This window comes from Vollenhovia emeryi, unplaced genomic scaffold, assembly GCF_000949405.1.
Source record: "Vollenhovia emeryi isolate VEMERY1.0 unplaced genomic scaffold, V.emery_V1.0 DF939138.1, whole genome shotgun sequence".
Taxonomy (NCBI): domain Eukaryota; kingdom Metazoa; phylum Arthropoda; class Insecta; order Hymenoptera; family Formicidae; genus Vollenhovia; species Vollenhovia emeryi.
Genome location: NW_011967228.1, coordinates 1,859,229 through 1,879,441, shown reverse-complemented (window position 1 = coordinate 1,879,441; position 20,213 = coordinate 1,859,229). Strand labels below are relative to the sequence as shown.

Sequence of the window (20,213 nt, the reverse complement as noted above, 5' to 3'; positions counted from 1 at the left end):
ACGATTGCGACTGATTACAATCTCACGTCGGCGGTTACATATCAAGATGCAAGAAAGTGACTTGTTTGGAAATTTATTGAGATTCTTGTTATTCGATTTCTTGTAAAACACGCTTTTCTGGGAAAAAGACTTAATGACGTATAAGACAGAATATATCCAGGATATTTCCATCAATTAATTAAACAACTCTTACTTTCTTACATTACAGCATAACATCGTAAACGGCATAAACTAGAAGCTAATAATCATATTTGGGTGGGAATTGTATATAATACGTACATTACATAACATGAAATATTACACGTATATGTGTAAAATTGATAAGTAATTAAAGAATAAACAGTTATCAACAATAGTAGAGATTTGTTTGTGATTTAGTTGTAAATTCGATTAATTGTAACAATAATAAGTTTATCACAATTATCTTCATTAGTTTATATTTCTTAATTATATATGCAACAATAATATACACATTTTTAACATTAATTTTAGATTAGTCTCGTCAGAAAGAATATTATGCAATTGAAGAAATCAAGTACATTTAACACATTTTCTTGGGAGAAAATCGTTATTTTAAAAATAGGAAAATTTGAGAAATTACAAATTGTTTGGTACAGAAGAATTAGATTTGTCAAAGATTCAGTAAGAGATTAAATAAAGTAAGAGAAATAAATTTTATATAATTTATTCACATATTTTACGCTTACATCTGTTTATTAAAATAAATGCGTAAAAAAGTAACTAAAGTTGTTAATATTGGACGGCGATAAACGCTTGAATCGACATAATCGTAGGTTTTGCACCTAGAATACAATCGAACTAATCAAACGGAATTTATAGTTGATTAGTGATTAATTAAATTAATTGAATGATTAGTTTAAATGATTAGAATTAAATGATAGTTTAATATAACAACATGTTAGGCTTAGATTTCTTGCAAGAAGTGATACGTACCTATAAATCACTTAAAAATATTGCGATTGTAATATGTAAATCTTATATATAGTATAATTAGTAGCAAATGTTTGTCGCGTACTCATCAATAAAAAAAAAGACATGATACGGCTTAAATATATATAATTTGTAAGCACATTAAACTTTACAATATATAAAAACAATGATTTCACTTAAAAATCGTTTCCACAGCATCATTCGTTTGATAATAATCTTTTTATAACAATTTCCTTTTTTCATATAGCTAATATATTTATAAGACTTGTTTTACTTTCCAAAATTTAATTGATTGAATTGTCCAAACGACTTTTAAGCAATAGACGCGATACGAATATTACCATACTTATTCGTTATTTAAGCCGACAGTAACAACATTAAAGGTAAATATTTAAGTACGTAGCGCGACGATTAACGTAACGTTACGGTAGTCATATGCGCTTAAAAGAAATTGTAGGAAGAAAAGGAAGAGATATTTTTTCTCACAGAGAATTTTCTCAAAAGCGAATTAACACAAGGTTCCAACGAGAGAAAGATTTCCAATAAAATTGTTTAGCTAAGAACTCAGGACTAAGATAATTGGACGGTTAAGATCATACCTTCCATGAAATCCTCGATTGTAATATATAAATCTTACATAATATAATTATTAGCAAATGCTTATCGCGTACTCAAATAAAAAAAGATACGATACGATTTTTTAAGCGCGTTAAACTTTTCAACATACATATATTGTAAAAATGACGATTTCGCTTAGAATACATAAAACAGCGACTGCAAATTACGAAAGTCGACATTACTTTTTGTTAAAAATTACGCACCTTCTGGGGCAAACCTTTCTGGGGCATATGTGAAATAGAGTAATCTCATACCGCAACGTATTACGATTTTTGCTTCCAATTAGTAAAGGTTTTTTTTCTTTGCTGTCAAATTCGACAATGATCGATTCTGCAGACGCAATATCAAAGTATTAATCGGAACACCGGTGTCAAAATTACGTACCGTACAATAAATTATCACACGTACGGAGACATGTAATCGCGGGGTTTTGATTAATGACGAACCGCCAACCGTGTCCATTCACATATGTATTTGCGAACGCGCGAACGATCGTGATAATCGTTGAAAGTCACCAGCGAGTAGTGCCCTGAAGTATTCCTCGCGTTTCAAATTGTGTGCTTATTTTACTTTCTCTGTAGGAAAAATTGATTTTGCTGAAAAAGTCGGACATCGTCCTAAAGCGTGAAAGGGAGAACACACGATCGCGTCTTAATTGCTTCTGCGGAAAATAGTTATTTATCTGTTGCTTCCTCGGTTTCTGGTTTCGTGTACAAGATTTCGGCGTACTCCGTCTTGTCCTCATTAATTCGGCGCGGTCCGACACCTTGTTGCTGTTGCGTAAGATCCAATTCTGCATAGACTATTCCGCCCTCGCCTGTAGAAGGATTCGTTCTGCCCTGCTCGGCCGGCTCGACGGTCTGCAGCTATATCAATTTTTTTTTCAAATACAATAATCGATGAAGAACCTTGAGGAGATTGTGCATTATTTGTGTGAAGACGTGCAGTTCTATTACAATTGATTATTATTCTGTAAAAAATTAACAAGTGGACTCCATAATAAGTAGTTTTTTACATTGAGGAAAAAAATTAATGTGCCGACTGAATTTCATTTGAAAACACATAATTTTTCTCGAATAAAACGAAAAAAAACAATGGATTAATTTGTGTGAACAAAATCCCTGATAATCTAAACGGCATCGATTACCTTCTCATCGTCGACGGTAACGACAGTCTTCATGGTGTCCGTATCGGCGCCGGACACTTTATCTTTGTTCCTTCCAAAGAATCGGGACAGATTGATCCGCGGTTTCCGTCGTCCTCGGGACGACCCTCCGTCCACTTCCGATCGGGAATATCTGCCGGCGCTCTCTGTGTCACTTCTATGTACATACATACATATATACGTATAATGAAGCGAGAATGGAATTGTCTCTTTTGGGATACGACACATCTCGCCGACATAATCACGCAACAATATTTTTACGACAAAAACAAAACGTTAAGCATTATGCAGCGCTCGTAGTGTTAACTTTTCGATATTAGAGAAGAACACATACTTAATAAGTTCGTTTTACATTCAATAGTTGTTGATATATGATATTGCTGCACGTATGTATTGTAAGTAGTTTTTCTGGTTTAACGAATGATCAAACATATCATTTAGAACGTTTAGTATTATCACATAAATGCATAAATTATACATGATACATACGTAATTAACCTATCTTCAGGTGTCAAGTACGACATTAAATTATTAGATCTTTTTTTAATTTTTGCTCTGCTGTGTCTCGTCTATGCGTGACGTATGAATCTGAGCCCGTAGTTAGAACGACGTTTAAAATTCTTAAAAAGATGTAAGAATCCGCTGTGAAATACTTAAAAATGCGTTGAAAAAAATGCATAACACTGCAAAAGGATCCGTGTTAGATTATAGATTATGTTTCACACACGATGACATGCAGCAAGAATTGTAAATATTAAGCGAAGCTTTTAGAAAGTTTCGCGTAAACGTGGCGAACGGTGTTATAATAGTTACTATTTCTCCGTGGCGCGCATGATGCAATTGATTATCCGATGAAATTTAACGGCGCATTACAAAATTAATTGATTTAGCGTAGCGTTAGTCGTTTGGAGGCATTCAGGGGTTTATACTTCCGAGAGTTACAACATAAGCGCCGCGATTAACACATGACTGTTACATGAATTACAACAAAACAGCACTGGACACAAAGCACGCATATAAATTGGAAGCGGCAAATTTTCCACGTTTGAGATTATTGCAGCGGGGTATCATATAAGCGGCCTTGCTCGGTCGATTATAAATGCAATCATCTACAAAAAATGCGAGGTGATATTCGCATCTCATAAGATAATAAGCAACAATTATACGCTACGCGCTGCACTGGGAATGAGCGGCGTATTTTCTTCCTCTTTTTTTTTCCGTTCTGTTTCCTTGCAAACAAATTATCATATTTGGCACAGGTAAATGTCGCGTAGCAGCAGCCGTCTTCTCTGCGTCTCACTTTTTGTGCACGGTTTCTTTTCATGCTCTTTATAACTACGCGACTTGTGGGGACAAATCTTGTACGTGCACTGAGAGACCCATTTTGTTGAATGAAACGAAATAATTTGATTGAATCATTTTGGTGACTGAACGTGTAATTTGGTTGTGTAAAACAAAAAATATGTTGTTATTATTATTTTCTTACTCGGGGACTCGCGAACTGTGAATTCCCGTCACCGAGAAAAATGTGCAGCGGCAGTAATTAATTATGAATTACGTGTCTCGATGCGCTTTTCGAATTGTTGGGTCGTTAATTATGGAAGTCTCGAGCTCGCGTTTCTCGCGAACAAAAGAATCTTTTATTCCACCGCGGATATCGCGTTTGCTCTTAGATTTTACATTCTCATCTTACGACCTTCACTTGTAATAAGACAGAATTATAAAAGTAAATGTGGGACATGGAATAAAAAGTGCCGTATCGCTAGAATAGGGGAATTGGCTGATTCCGCGTTTTAATTGCCTTATATTTCGCAATAATCTATGTAACGCGATAGCGTACATATGGCACGCAAGGTTTATTCATCAACATTCTACGCTAACTCCGACCTCATTTTTTTGCTCTTTTTTTTATCTCATTGATAAATGCGATACGAGAATCAGGTCATTCGTGTTCAGATCACTTATACTTAGTGCGGCTGTATACGGCATTCAAAGTTACGAGGGATCTGCACAACGATAGATTTTCGACTTTAATTGTATTGTCGAAACCAGGCGATGATTTATTTCCGCAACGTATATTGATAATTGTAATAAAGTTAAGATTAATCTTTTCGTACTTTTTCTTTCAGTTCGCGAGCTAATAAGAGGTTTTAATCTATTGTCACGTAAGATTTATTTTTGTTGGTAACACGTTAAGACGAGGCACGGTTCCCAGTTTGATCAAATTGCGCAGAAAACGGGCGGCGAACAATACTTTGTTGGGCGCTGCCTTTCCGGGCAATTTAATCCAATTCTGTCCGACGAGTAAGAAAAGCGAGCGCGTCGACGGACACATCCGACATTGCGAACGAGTAAAATAAGAAAAGCTGCTGCTTGCCTTTTTCTAACGACATCGGCCGTAGTTTTCGATTTGCCGAGGTGAAGAAGGCTAACGCCCGTCGCTGGGTCCGCGAAGTCTCTGAAAATGTGCATGCTTGGCAAAAGTCTACGGAACGACAATCGTCGAGTGACGGAAAGGCGACGAAGAGATGTTACTGACTTCGTCCCTGAGTCGCGTCACACGGCTAAATTAAATTAAAGCACTACGAAGAATGAAGTATTAGTCATGACGTCGGATGCGTGTAGATATTGTAAGCGAGAGTGCGATAATGTGGACTGAATAACAACATGGCATAATTTTCGGTATACTCACGACTCCCCGAGATTCCTGGTGGACGAATGACCTGAAAGTAATAAGGACAAGTTTTGCTTTAATCTGACAATTCAAGTTCTTTCGTAACAAAAGCAAAATAAATTAGGAGAGAGAGAGAGACAAGATGTATGCTCGCTATAACTTTATCTGATACGAAATAGATTTTAGGCTTCGTTAAAACTTGAATGGATGTTTTTCGAAATTTTTATCTCTTTAGTTAAAACATGTTTTTCAAGAGTAATACTGTCAATAATATTTTAAATTGTACTATGCGTTATTATTCACTGAATGCGATCTATTCCAAAATTAAATATTTTCCTGCAATCATATAACTTTTTATATGATTAAAGAATTCTCTGAAGATGATGTTGTAAAAATGGGAGGGTTTCGTAAGTAATTCGTGAGAAATTTATGTAGGACGTTATGCTTGAAGCGATTAAAGAAGTCGGCATGTTGAAACATTTATCTTCTCTTATCTAGCAAGCAGCATCATCAGTGATGTGACATAACTCTTAGCATATAATCAGTATTACACATATCTGTTTTCCTTTACTTGTAACTGACTGCTACGACCACGTAATCTCAAGTGAGCATATTTTTCAATTAATAATATCGTAAATGCTAACAGATAAGTTTAATGACATGATAGGACGATACATCTCTCAACATTTATATATTTAAAACAAATGTTTTATTTCAAAAATCATACGATATCTAAGTATAATATCATAGCGACGAATGAACTTATAATTAATTATACATACAGCTCTCTATATATTAATTTCATTTGAATCCTTAGATATACTTTTTTTTCTCTGCCTATCGCATTGTATCTACAAGTAGAGATACAAAATGTCATCGTTTCTCGCGCGGTCGCGGGCGTGGCTAGTTCATCTTAATCGCGACTGTGTAACGTCATTTAAACCGGTTTTTGCACGCTTAATTAAAGAGTCAGCGATCTCTGGACTATTCCTGAAACTGATCGCCAACGGCGCCGTTTCGATTGGGCCCTTAATCGGAAATGACGAGATAACGATGTCGCGCAAATGCAATTTCTCGACAACCGCGATTTCGCGCGGCATTTAATTAGCTCCTAAAAAATGCTTCAAAGAGAAGAGAACACCGATTGCAGGTATTTATAATATATCTCGCGATCCGGCGCGAATCGGCGCCGCCATCGCGTTCATCGTCTTACACTCTAGACTTACGTTTTAACATAAATATATCTATATAATATAATATATATAGTATATATATACCCCATTGTATGGCCAACGATCATGCTCCTTAATAACGTATGTCATCTTTTCGATAATATTACGAATTTTACAAATGTTCATTCAACCTCTAGTTGTTACAGGGCAACGAAAACGCGACCGAACGGAAGTAACGTGTATATACTCGTACACCTGCATATCTGTATATACATATAAATGTATGTATATACGTACATACGGGATCGTATATACAGGTCTTCAAAGCATGATCATCGAGATTTAAGTTGTACACATCAAAAGTATCGTTACGTTACAACTAATTAATTATAAGAATTACGCAATAAATGTGTTAATATCAAATGAAACGTATTGAAATTCATCGGGAGATTTGTACGCAAGAGAGTGAGCTCGCGTATGAAATAATTCGCACCTCCTGTCTCCTCTCTTCGCGTCACACCGACGACAAAACCGCGTTTAACGATCGCTCGATCGGAATAAATTGAGACAAACGGCGTAACAAAGTGGAATGAATCGCAGTCTACGACGATACTTGCGTGTCACGCATTTTATAAACACCGATCATTTAGGAAAGCGGGTGGGTGTCTAGCGGTTCAAGTTATCGTTCTTATCGTTTTAATTCATAACTTATGGATTAACAGCGAGTTGTACGCGATATTTTCCCTTATGGCATTTTGTAAGTATGACAAAAAATTCTTTGTGTCAGCTTTTGGCAGTGATCTTTAACATTGTTCTTGTACTCCGGATCTGTTCGAGTTTATCTAATCCCTTCATTGAGACACTTATCCTTGTGGCTAAGTATAGTAACAGCGACAGACTCAAAATGTAGAAATAAAATCAGACCAATTCACAGACGAACTTGGATAAAAGGATAAGTTATTCTTGTCTCGATCGATCAGACTGCAATGAAAGTGAATAAATGAAAAGTTTTCAAGGCGAATTCACCACACTTTCGAAGCTTTGGAACAAATCTGCGGTAAGATCTTTTGCTTCCACTAAAAGAGAAAAAGAATACTCTTTTTACAAATTTTTTTATTTAGTCTCCAATTATACTGTTACCATATGCTTAAGAGTTTATGTGCTGAGAGCGACTTTCAATTAGCAAAAGTTTTCGGACAGACCCGAGAAAGAGTCTCGATAGTCCCGTTCACTCGCGAGTTCTATTCTCCGGTAGTGAGGATCTCGTATACCTAAGCCTAAGACGGAAAATTGAACATTCATCCGTTTTCGATCAGTTCCTCTCCCCACGTAGTTCCTTCTCGGGAACGGGTGACCTCTCGCTTTTACGGAGTAAATTGTAAAACATTTAAAAATCGGGTGTGACCACACGCATTATTTATTATGTATATAAAAAATTCGGATCGCCCTAGTGTGCCGCTCTTGTTCGCGCTCGCTGTACAAGATCGTCGCGATGCGATGGAGGGTACGCGGGACGCCGCGTACCTTCCTCCCTCCATGTCTTTTAGGTAAACGCACGATTTTTCCCCTTTCCCCGGTTTCTTATTTTTCTTTTAGGCTCTATTACATATATTAACATACTGACATTAGTATACATAATATATATTACCGTGATTATACATATATAATGCATAAATTATACACATATATATTTATACTATATATTATATATTATATATACCAACAGATCGATATATTCGGGTTGAAAACTGATGCGAGACAGCCTCTGTGTGACGGCGCGAGCAACGTGCCCCGGCCCTCGCGAGCGGGGCCTCCCCTCTGGGAAGAAAAGGACAGCCATTTTGGGGCCCGCAATTAGTAATCGAACTATCTGGATTGTTCGTAACACTCTACTCTGGGAAAAGTTTTGACCGACTCTTTTGTAGTTAAGCAACTTGACATTTCGGTTTAAGTTAAAGTTATCTTTGCGTTACTGGATATCGACGCACAATTGAAAAATTTGTGTTAAATTTCACAGATGTCACATGTCCCAAATGGCCCACACAAATTTTTGTGTTAATTTAACATAATATGTTAAATAAACACACTAATACTCTGTTAATATTTCGACACAAATCAATGCAAATCTCAAAACAATTTGAAATCAATTTTGTGTAAAATTAACATATTTTTAATGACAAAATGAATTTTAAAAATCACTCTCGGTCGAAATCGCTCTCACTTATGTTATATAGAATAAAATCGACATTTTATTCTGTAAATTTTAACAGATAAATCTCGTTACTAATAATATAGAACATATGTGTTGTGTAAGATTGTGTAAAAAATAAGTAGGTACGCATTGTGTGGCTTTAACATGTCTTTTCAGTTATTTCAATAATTTTACATTTGAGGTCAACTAACGCAAGAGCAATATGTTAAATTAACACACGAATGTGTTAAACATTTAACAGAAAAATTTTAACCGGCGTTTGTTTTACCAAGAATGGTGTTACTTTAAAATCGTGGATATAGATGGAATAGCTAATTGCGAATTTTAATTACGCGGGGTAAAATTCGTAAAAGATCAGAGTCACGAACAATCCGAACAATTCGATTACTAATTGTGGGCCCGAAAATGGGTCGCTGTCTTTTTTTTCCCCCCAGAGCCCGTTGACAATCTAGCCGCGGTCTGTCAGTAGCTCGCAAGTACAACGACCGACGTCAGTCACCGTCCTTCTTACGACACTTTCTTCCCTTCGCTTCCAATATCGGCGGGAAAACGCGGAGGGATGGAAATAGTGGAGGAAACTTTTGCCATACGTACTGCCGAGAGATATAGACGGGGCAGGGAAATAAAGGGACGAACTTACGGCTCGAGCGCAGGGCGGGGGCGGAGAGGCGGAGGGATAAATGCCCTATAACCGAACGCGCGGCATCTCCGTTTTACTGTGCCGCGCGAGGCGCACCCGCACCCCCGGATATAGAACGCGACGCGTAAAAATGACGTCGGTCGTTCCGGTTGCGAAATATTGACGTATTATTTATCGCGCCTCCCCTCACGCCCAACCCCCGCGCGCGTCGTCCTCCTCGAAAAAAGTTTCCCGCCGACCTCACCTCGTTAAGTAAATCTCACATTCTCCGCCCCGATAATATCTTTCACCCTGAAAAAGTTTCACGGATAACGACAGGTCGACTCGGCAATTGGAGTGCAAGCGCGGATAAGTGTGTCGCTCACTCGATCGGCGTTTCACGAGTTGCAAGCCAAGTGCCCCCCCGACGCAGAATATATAATACCGGTTTTTTTTTGTTATTTCGCGATTTATTCTCGTACTGTTATATTTATAATATATATTTATATTTATTTATTTATATATCTTTATTTATATTTATATTTATATATTTATATTTAGAGTATGTACAACACGCAGTAGAGATTCGACCGTCGACCGACGAGCTACACCGGCGTCCTCCCTGAAACCTCGGGCGCGATCAGATCTTTATCGTATTCCGTTTAATAACCGTACCGCGTCTCTGACGAGAATCTCGATGATCCCGTCGGTCTCAGCACGGCTCTTTTTCTTGTAAGTGAAAACACGAATGCATCCGGAAAAAACGGTGGAGGAGCGTACGTGCAGAATTCGGAAATGCATGATCGATGAATGTAACATGAGAGAAAATCCGTCCTTTGGTTCTTACTCGATTCTTTTTACGCGATGCCGACGAGACCTACGTTATTTATCGTGTGCGCGTGTATGTGTGTGTGTGTGTACATGTGTGCGTGTGTGTGTGTGTGGAAATATGGACGAGTATTTAAATGAAAAATTGCACGATCGCGTTTGGTGATTAGCTAAGGAAAAGTATCTGTAAGTCACCTGTACAGAGTACAAGCGACACTTATTGTCGAAGGAAACGATAAGAATTTTACCTTCCTCTCATTGTAACGTCATTGACGCGCCGTGGAAAGTGTTTCCAAATGCGTATAGAATGTTTCCGTAAGGTTTGCATCGAAATAAGAATGCATTCTCTTGTACGAACGAGGATAAAACGACGGAGAATTGCTTAAAAGTTCGTCGCCTTTTCAACGCGTTAAATATCTCGAGAATTAAAGCACTGAAATGAAATTAATTTAAGTCGTTCAATGTTATTAAGAAAAAAAATATATATAACGTTCTTAGTCGTCTGCATTGTGAGAGAATTCAATTTGCCAAGGATTCCTTCGAAATTATTCAAAGCGCGATTCTGTCACAATTCTAATTTTCGTCGCAATCTATCGATGCAAACCTCTCAGTAATCCCGTAGGATGCGAGTGTCGTTGGATGGAAAATATATTTAATGTAGCGCCGAATATATTTAGTATGAAGGTGATTCGCACAAACTTTTGAATAATATAACAAGTTTTGAAAATTTGATTATCACAATTGTACTTGTAAACTCATATCATTCCCCTAGATACGATTTAACCTGCACACGTAGCGCATTAATTATATTTGCCATCCAGCAGGTGAAATAGGTTGCGTATGTCGTTGAAAAAAAAATGGAGTTCGATTTACTGAGAAACTAAAAGATACGTCTTCTCTTTTATATAAAAATTCCGTAGTAGTCTATGTAATCATAAATGCCGCTCTTACAAATAGCCATGTGTATATATATATATATATTGTAGAAATGTATGTAAAATGAAAAGTTATGTCAAACGGAGACTATCGGTTGATACATAATACTGCCTAGTGACATATGGAGGGATATAATTTGCTTGATCATATATATCATAAGAATATCATATAAATCTTATTGGCTCGATTACGTCCGTCAAATCGTATGATCCACGGTCGGACTCGGGTGCATCTTTCGTACTTAAACGCCGCATATAAAATTGCACTTTTTATAAAACGCAATAATCATTACATGTAATTCGTTTCACAAATGAGATTCTAAGTGGAATTAATATCTTATAAAATCGCAGAATAATCGAAACGTTGTTAAACGTTTAATCATCGTAACTATACACAGAATGTTTCGTAAGCTTCAGGGAAACAGGAAACAAAACTGAAACGGCCGGATCGAAAATTTTCATATTCCTAAATAGCGAAATTAAAAATAAGCGTTTCGACGCGTACGTCTTAGCATTTATTTTATCACGATTGGATAAATCGAGTGCGTGCACAAGCCGGTTGGACTTAGATGAACAACATATTACGTTGCACTCCTGTTTAAGAATTTACGCAACATTCTGTATACTCGCGCAGTGATCTTATTGTATATATTCTTATGTATATATGTATATAACTTGTAAAAAGAGCTTTCTCCGATAAAATGCATTTAAGTAAAGCACACAGTAAAACGCGTCAGGAATGTTACAATATTCGTAAAAATGTCATAGTACAAAAGACATTGTACGGATAATAATAATCCCGTCTAATAATATAAAGACACGATCGCACCTTCGAATTTCGCGATTTATTTTTCTCACGTGTCTCTCGATCGTTCCTGCTGTTCGCTTGTCTGCTGCCATCGCGTCTACGAGTATTATGCAAATATATGTTAAAATCTAGAGATTCACTTGTCGTGTGGTAAAAATTTCGCAGCCCTCAAATCAGAGTGCGTGATAAGTGTGTTGAGATAAAAAGAAACTTTCGTCGAGATTCCGTTCTCGTAAGTCAACGCCGGGCGAGCGCCATTGTGTCACGCGGAGACGCAGTAACAACCGAAAGACGTGCGATCACAGTATTTTACACGTTTTCTACAAAGATTCGCGTTTAGGACAACATTTCTATTGAATTCGAAGGAAATACCTCAAGGAATGTGTTCTTTTACCTTAGCGATAGTAACGCGCACATACGTATTTTTTTTTGCGCGCGAATTGCCAAGAAGCTTTCAGAGTTCTCTTACCTCTCTATCACATTAAACATCAATAGCAGATTTTCGAGATACAAATCGGAGACAAAGATTCTGGTACAGGATTATCGGTTTGCTAAATGAACTTTTGGTATTCCATTTTAGATCTCGCTGTAAAAATATTCTGCCTTGACCATCAACTCCATTCAATTAGAAAAAAATGTAGGCAATGATTTTAGTGGAAAATTAACGATTCAAAATTCCAAGATTCTGCAATTGACGATTAATCGGACGAAAACGGAACGTCTCGCTCTTCTTTACCGATAAAAATACTCCTCTCAAATGATTCGGCGTGCGTGCAAGCACTCGCGCGGATGCGCACGTGCGTAATGTCCCGTCGTGTGTAACAAATGTGTACGTGTGTTGTGTCTCTATTTGTATATTGTTTATAAAAAGTTCGCTCGGCCGCGCAATTTGATTTGTTCCGGTTATCGTGAGGATGCCTATCGTGATCCCGGGGACGCGTCCCCGCGAAATTTGTCATAGCTACTTTATAATCATCGCTAAGTCCAGCATGAAAAATCACATGCGTCCAGTGGCGAGCAAATCGCGGCGAAAATCTCCCGATCGCCACTCCGTATATCTCGAATACTCACAAATACATAAAAAAAAAAGAATTCGTGTCTTTCCTACAAAAAGCTACTTTTTAAGAATAAATATTTTATATAAAATATTTTATGTAAAAACGAATATTTTATATAAAATTACATATAATCGATACCGTTAGATCAGAGTAATGGTCGACTCAGTTCTCGAAATCTTAACAGATACCAGCGAATAATGAGACAAAAGTTGTGTACGCGTATCAGCAAAATGACATTTCGCACTATTTTGAGATTCCGTTGATACGCGTAAGCCGTGAAGAGAAAAGAAACGAAAGTATGATTTGCCGAGCAATTTTGTCCTTACTGGCGATCGATGAGGGGAGATTCGGGACGTCATAGCCGAATATATCGACGGATCGAGAACCAAGCTTCCTCGACGCGAACACTTACGGTCGTACTTGAAGGCCTAACCGGCTGTCGTCGGAGACAATGAGAAGGCGACGCGCGATTAAAACAGAATTCAGTTGGAAAATTCGACAATCGTCCGCGCTATCGATCATTTTGACCGATTTACGATGATTGTAGATTTTCGCGATCGTTTCTCCGGACGTTAACAGAGCGCGAGGTACTTAATAAAATGACTATTTCGTACGTTGCAAAGGGTGTTCGCAGGTTGAAAGGCAAGTGTATCGACAACAGAAAACTCACCACCGGGATTGCAAGTAAGAATTGAGGAATGACAGTAACGCAGTTGAGTTTTCCTCGCTGCAGCTTCCAAGGGACGAAAGTTAACGCGGTAAAAACCTTTGGGAAGCTGATAAATTTCATGTATGGGCGAACAACGTTCAGAGCTTATCTTCGTCTTCATTTATCACAAACGGTCTCGTATAACTTTAAATATTCTTTCTTCCCGAGCGTTAAAATGAACATGTTAAATGTTAACGATATCAATTGTCACGAGCGGCGACGCTTTTAACCCTCTTGTCCCCAAATTTACCTTTACATTTGAAAACCACTTGTATACTTATACGTATTGATTATTAATACAGTAATACAATAGCATACACGTCTCTTATATATCTTAGATTTCTTTAAATTTCATATATAATCTCTGCTTTTCTCTCTCTCTTATATAATCTGTTAATTCCCTCTACGTCCACCGTTATACAATTACCCTAGGCATTTTCAGAGAATCACATTCAAACGAGTCAATTACACGACGGGAGGCCGTCTTACGATAATCTTACACGTAACTTCTCTAGTTTATGTACTCGTACACGTGTAATTCTCTCAGCACGCGGCTCCTCCGGCTACGGCGGGGAACGAGAGGGTTAAAATTTGTTGTCCGCCCTGTCCGCGCGAATGAACGGGGAATAAGAAATGAGATGGCGTATCGCGCGCGGCGTTTTCTACGACGATCACTTTCCGAAGTGTCCGCGCGCGCGTTTCGCGCGTGCAAAAACGGGAGGGGTGGAAAACTCGGGGTCGTTACTGCTAAAGTCCGGCGTGGCGTGGCAAAGTGCGACAGCTCGGTTTTCCCGGCGCGAAGGAAGGGTAGAGAGAAAGAGAGGGGAGGAAACGAGGCGAGAGGAATGCGTCCCTTCTCTTGTCGTGGGTTTTTTTTTTCTTTTGGTCTCTCTCTCTCTCTCTTAGACGGGCGTGTCCGTCTTCTCGTCCTTCTTGGCGTCTTTGACGTCCGTACGGCCGTTCACGTATTCGGTGCTCGTGTGTATCGGGTTCTCTTGGCCACCCTGCGGCACCTTCTCGTCGATGATACGCGGGTCCTCCTGCTCCTCGTCGTCCTCGTCGCCGGGCGTGATGTGCGCCTCGCTGCCGGCGCCGACGTCGCCCGCAGCCTCCTCATCGCCGCGACGCCTCGCTGCAACAAGCAACGCCACGATCGGTCAAGGCAAATGTGCGTGTGTGTGGTACTCTATCTTTCCCTCCTCTCTCTCTGCCCGGTTTTTTTTTCGCCCCCGTCTTTCTTCCCCCCCCCCCCTTTTCCTCGCGAGCGCGAGATCGCCGTTTCGCGTCGACGTATCGGGCGCCGTTTATCTTGTCAACGGAATCGATATTGTCCGGGTGTCTATCCGTCGCGCGACGTCTTCTTGCACGGTATCTCGCTGCAGCTAAGCGAATTTTTCGTTTCCGCAAGTCGTAATTTATATCTCGCTGTAAAATATCCCGGCGCAGCTACTCGCGAGCGCTGAATGCGAGAGGCGGAAAGCCCGAGACATTAATCTTTAACGTTCGATTCGCCCGTCGAAATTTCTCAACGCTGATCGCTCAACTGTCCGTTAATTCTAATCGAACGAGAAAATTGAAAATTGTTCGACTACCGGAGATCACCGCCGTGTCCGTACTCTCTCTCTCTGTCTTTTTTTTGCAGAGCGAAGTATTTAACGCGCGTTTAACGCGAGAGGCTCCAATATTCATCGCGCGGTTAATGCAACAAGCCGTGACGCAACCGCGCGCACGTGGCACCGGTTATTACACCGCGTTACGTCTGCTGCGTTATTCATGGCGCGCACTTTCGAAGCGTATCGAGTGTGTACAGTGTAAACGTCGTGTGCCCGACGTAAAAAAAAAGAGGCATTACTGTATCTAATTATCTATCGCTACGAGACATTCAATTTGCATCGCTCATCGTGCGTTACATATATAGAAAGTATGCGAATTAACGACTGTTAAGGGGGGAAAAAAAAGGAATTGTACATAACATCCAACAGGCATGGTCAATCGCACTAACACAGATCTCGATCCAAGCAAGATAGATCCCGGGTAATTGTAACGAGAACACGTCGTCGCTTCTCGAATGCTACACGGAGAGAATTTTGTCTTCGGGGGTCATTCCACATTAACGGCCCAAAAATTACACTGAAAGAAAAAAATCCGATAGATTCTACCAGTCTGTTAGAAAATGGACGAATCAGAATTCCTTTGGGATTTACCAGGTGTGTAGCGAAGTCTAGCAAACTTCTGGTTATAGAATATCGAGCCCTATCGTGCTAACTATAGTTTTTGCTAGACTCCACTGCACATCTGGTAAATCCCAAAGGAATTCTGATTCGTCCATTTTCTAACAGACGACTGGTTGAATCTGTCAGATTTTTTTTCAGTGTATGCTTACCTTTAACAATTCTTTTTTCACAGCAATTACACCGTACAATGAAATTAATCTTTCTGCGATTTATTTGTCACAATTTAACAATTTTTTAATTAAGCGTTTTCTACACCTTTCGAATGCGCGTGCCAAAAAAGATGCAAGTCCGATGCGTCGATGACTTTTATCATTCAGGCTTACCTGAAACAAAAATCAAAAAGATTCTTAATCTATGAGTGTCGCTATGTTCCGAGCCTCGATTAAGAATTTTTATTTAAAAATAACAAAATGGCGCTTTTCAACAAACAAAAGTACTTTTCAACTTTTTCTCAAACTGGCACCACTTTGTTATTTTTAAATAAAAATTCTTAATTGAGGTTCGGGGGACAGCGACACTCGTAGATTAAGAATCTTTTTGATGTTTTGTTTCAGGTAAGCCTGAACGATAAAAGTCGTCAACGCAGCGGACTTGCGTCTTTTTCGACACGCCATTCAAACGGCGTAGAAAACGCTTAATTAAAAAATTGTTTCAATTACGATAAAATTTTTTGTGTGTTATTTAAGAGTGCCCTAATAAGTCGCAAAAAGATTTATTTCGTTGTATGGTGTGTTTACTGTGAAAAAAAATTGTTAAAGATAAGCACAGTTTTTGGGCCGTTAAAGTGAAATGACCTCTTAAAATTTACCCTAAAAATCGTGGGACAACGTGGCATTTTGCACGACTTTACGAGAGTTTTGTGAAATTTTACTACCGCACAGTTTACTAGTAATACGTATATTAAGTGTAATTGCTAGTAAAATGTATGATAAAATTTGAAAAAACTCCCACAAAGTTGTTCGAAATGCCACGTTGTCCCGCGATTACACGACTTTCAGGATCAATTTTGAGAGAAAATTCTCTCCGTGCAGTTAGCAAATTATAGCGAAAGACACACACACACACACACAGATTCAATCCGCGCTCGATGAAGGATACAGATAAACAGCCGAGCGGGGTTTCTGAGGTGAGAAAAAACATGCTTGTACGATCAGAAATCGAGGTGAAAAGGGGTAGATTCGTAGCTTCTATCGTAACCAAGAAGACGCTAAAACGGCGACGGAGCGAGTGTCAAGAAAGCACGCGAAGATAATTGGTATCGGGCGAACGAGCCGGGTCGTTTCCGCTCGGGAAACAATTTCACCACACTTGCCTTTGCCGATTGCTTATCGTTGCTTGTTGCGAGAAAGAAAAGGGAAGGAGCGCTATGTGTTCTCGCCCAGCGGCTTACAGCGTGTTTCGCACCACTCGAATTTTCAAACTCGATAAAAATCATAGTCTATGTACAGCATTACATTGTGATCCTCGCCACAGATTTTGCACTGTCCGCAAGGTGCGAAAATAAATAGTAATACGGTATCAATTGCTGTCACCAATTTCACGATACAGTATCCGGCAATGCACACAGTAGCTGCACTCGCAAACCGATACCGGCGTTGACGATGCTGTAGAAATAACATGCTCAAAAAATCACGCAGTGTAAACAGGCTATAAGGCTCGCGCGAGAGACGTACAATCAGGGTTGGAAAAGTTATTTTATAAAAGTATCTAGTTGCAGTTACGAGCTACCAATTCTGAAAAGTTACAGTTACTCAAAAAGTAACGAATCGTTACTTTCTTGCGATAAAAATAAAAACGTCAAATCTGCACTTGAATTGTAAAGTGTCGACAAAGGCGCTTATGTGCAAATGCAAGGCCTAGTGCGACCTGTGGAGGTTTAAAATATATGTAATTGAGTTAAGTTACAGTTACAGATAGAGAGAAAGTAACGAAGTCAAGTTAGAGTTACAAAAAAAAATAACTGTACCCGTAACTTCGTTACAAGTAACGAGTTACTTCCCAACCCTGCGTACAATCGTGAACACGTGGCGACAAATTATGCTTAAATTATCGTTAATTAGCTACGGAGCAGATACTATTGGCATGCGGATGAAGGTCGATGACGTGATGTGTATCGAGTACGATTCGGGTAGGGAATGATAGCTATCGATTACGGAAATAACATCGATGACGGAAGTCGTAGCCGAAAATAGTCTAGTTGCACTGTAAAAGAAAAAGAAAAGCAAATATGACTTAATCGTACATGTGTAGCTTTATGCGTATACATACTTCAATTGCTTCAGAAATAAAATACTTTCCTCCATAAAAAAAAAGAATCAAACGAATTGCATACACGGAGAGAACGTTCTCCTAACGTTTATCCTGAAAATCGTGTAATCGTTGAACAACGTGGCATTTCGAAGAATTTTATGAGGGTGCATCTTTGCGAATTTTACCACACATCAGTAAAATGGATGGCAAAATTTCGAAACAACTCTCATAAAATTCTCCGAAACGCCACGTTGTCCCACGATTACATGACTTTCGGGATAAGCTTTAAGAAAAAAATTCCTCCCGTGTACTTACACAGTAAAAAATCGTGCGTTAAAATGTTAAAATTTTCTTGTGCTACCAAGACCTGATTATTATTTCAATGTAAAATTAACATGAAACAGATCTGTTTTCGTAACACTTTTACGTGTTACATTTATGTTAACATAATAGCTTGACACTTTATGTACGTCATTTAAAAATTCATTTTGAGTTTTTTCTAACACAACTACTTCACAAAATCAACCGAGACATGTAGCATCGACTTTCTTAAAAATTATTTCAACTACGTTAATATGTAACTATTCGTACAGCTTACTTGCCCCGTCTGTTTTTATTACATCACACTTACGGTCAAAAGAACAAACACAAATGTGAGGGGTAGTGTCGATTAATTAACATTTATTACTTGTCAAGAGGTAACACACGCGATGAATGTTACTTTAACTTACAACTTAGAGTGGACTTTTTGGGACACGTGAAAAACATTAACATTGGCATTGTATTTTTTACTGTGTAATCTATTTCTCCCAGGTCTGATCGTCGTCGTGTCTCGATCGAACGCTTTGCGTTTGTACCTCACGTTCGTTCGTTTATCGACGCGGAGGAAACGAAGCGTCAGTTCGTGAAGATACGCGGAAACGTATCCGAATTTATTCTGCAGTTCAGAGTTTATCGAAATGTTCGAATGCATCCCTACATGAAATAATTACGTAGGGGCGGGGGGAGGGGGTGAGATGTCGGGAGAACGATTTTAACGTCCGGGCATTTGTGATTGCCCGAAATAGTGTCGGCCGTAAAAAAAAAACCTTAAACTCTGCGGTCTTCGCGGTTTTCCATCGGAATTCTCGATACCGCGAGCGCGCGCGCGATACTCTGATGCTATTTCGCTCGCCGGCCGTAAATTGGGCCACGAAACTGTGAGGGAGAACATGAACTCCGAACGTTTCTCGTAAAAGAAAGCGAATTCTTAAAGCTGCCAAGCGCTATAATTGGCTTCCATCGTCTCCGATTACGAAAACGTGCTTTCGAAAATATCCCCGTGAAAAATAATCCTTTTTCTGGCTCGCCGAACGTCATGCTTATCGCACGTGTCTTTTTAAGAACTCCCGCTCCCTAAGATAGCGCAGGCAAGATAAGCTTGCGATTCCACATGCCAAAATACAGCCATAAAACAATCCCGCGAGGGGGGGAGGGGGAAACGGGCAAAAATCGTGCGCGTCACAGCCCCGGACTCGGCCAACGAAAGCGAGAACGCGGCGGAGGCGCGCGATCGATTAATCGGAGGGAAACGGGATATTTATCGGCGAATATAAAACGCAAGCCATAAATCGATAAAACGGTTCGGTATCGACACGTGCCAAATAAAAATGATGGCGCGGCGTAAAAATTTGAGAACACGTCAGGGGGGTCTTGCGAGACGAGAGCGCGAGGCGAGCGGCAGGCGAAAAGTGTATTAAATTCGAAGGGGTGGCGGGTCTACCACTCAAACGAGTAGACGGCTCGTGGTCGTCGATAAGCCGGCGCTGAAGGTGATGGCGCGAGAGAACGAGAGAGGGTGTCGTGAGGCTGATAAAAATGATCCCGCGGAGAAAAAGAGGTGACGAGCGAGCGGACGGGTCGATGATGAACGAGAACGAGCATTGTTTCAGAGAATTGGGGGGGTTGCGGGCGGGGCTTTCTCTGCCTGAGAGGTGACTT

The 20,213-nt window shown here is 39.5% G+C and overlaps 1 protein-coding gene across 5 annotated transcripts in view; it reads right to left on the bottom strand.

Moving 5' to 3' along the window:
• Nucleotides 1-669: 669 nt before the first annotated feature.
• Nucleotides 670-20,213, bottom strand: part of LOC105567389 (fasciclin-3) — a 330,524-nt gene continuing 310,980 nt past the window's right edge. For 2 of the 5 annotated variants that reach the window (XM_012022232.1, XM_012022235.1), the window contains exons 8-11: nt 5,427-5,457; nt 5,112-5,192; nt 2,717-2,891; nt 670-2,435 (exon numbers count right to left, since the gene is read on the bottom strand). In XM_012022232.1, coding sequence (XP_011877622.1) covers nt 2,244-2,435; nt 2,717-2,891; nt 5,112-5,192; nt 5,427-5,457 — 479 coding nt within the window. In that variant the 3' untranslated portion in view covers nt 670-2,243. Of the gene's footprint in view, nt 2,436-2,716; nt 2,892-5,111; nt 5,193-5,426; nt 5,458-14,560; nt 14,882-20,213 lie in introns of those variants that run through there. The other 3 variants (XM_012022233.1, XM_012022234.1, XM_012022236.1) reach the window with 3 other exon arrangements.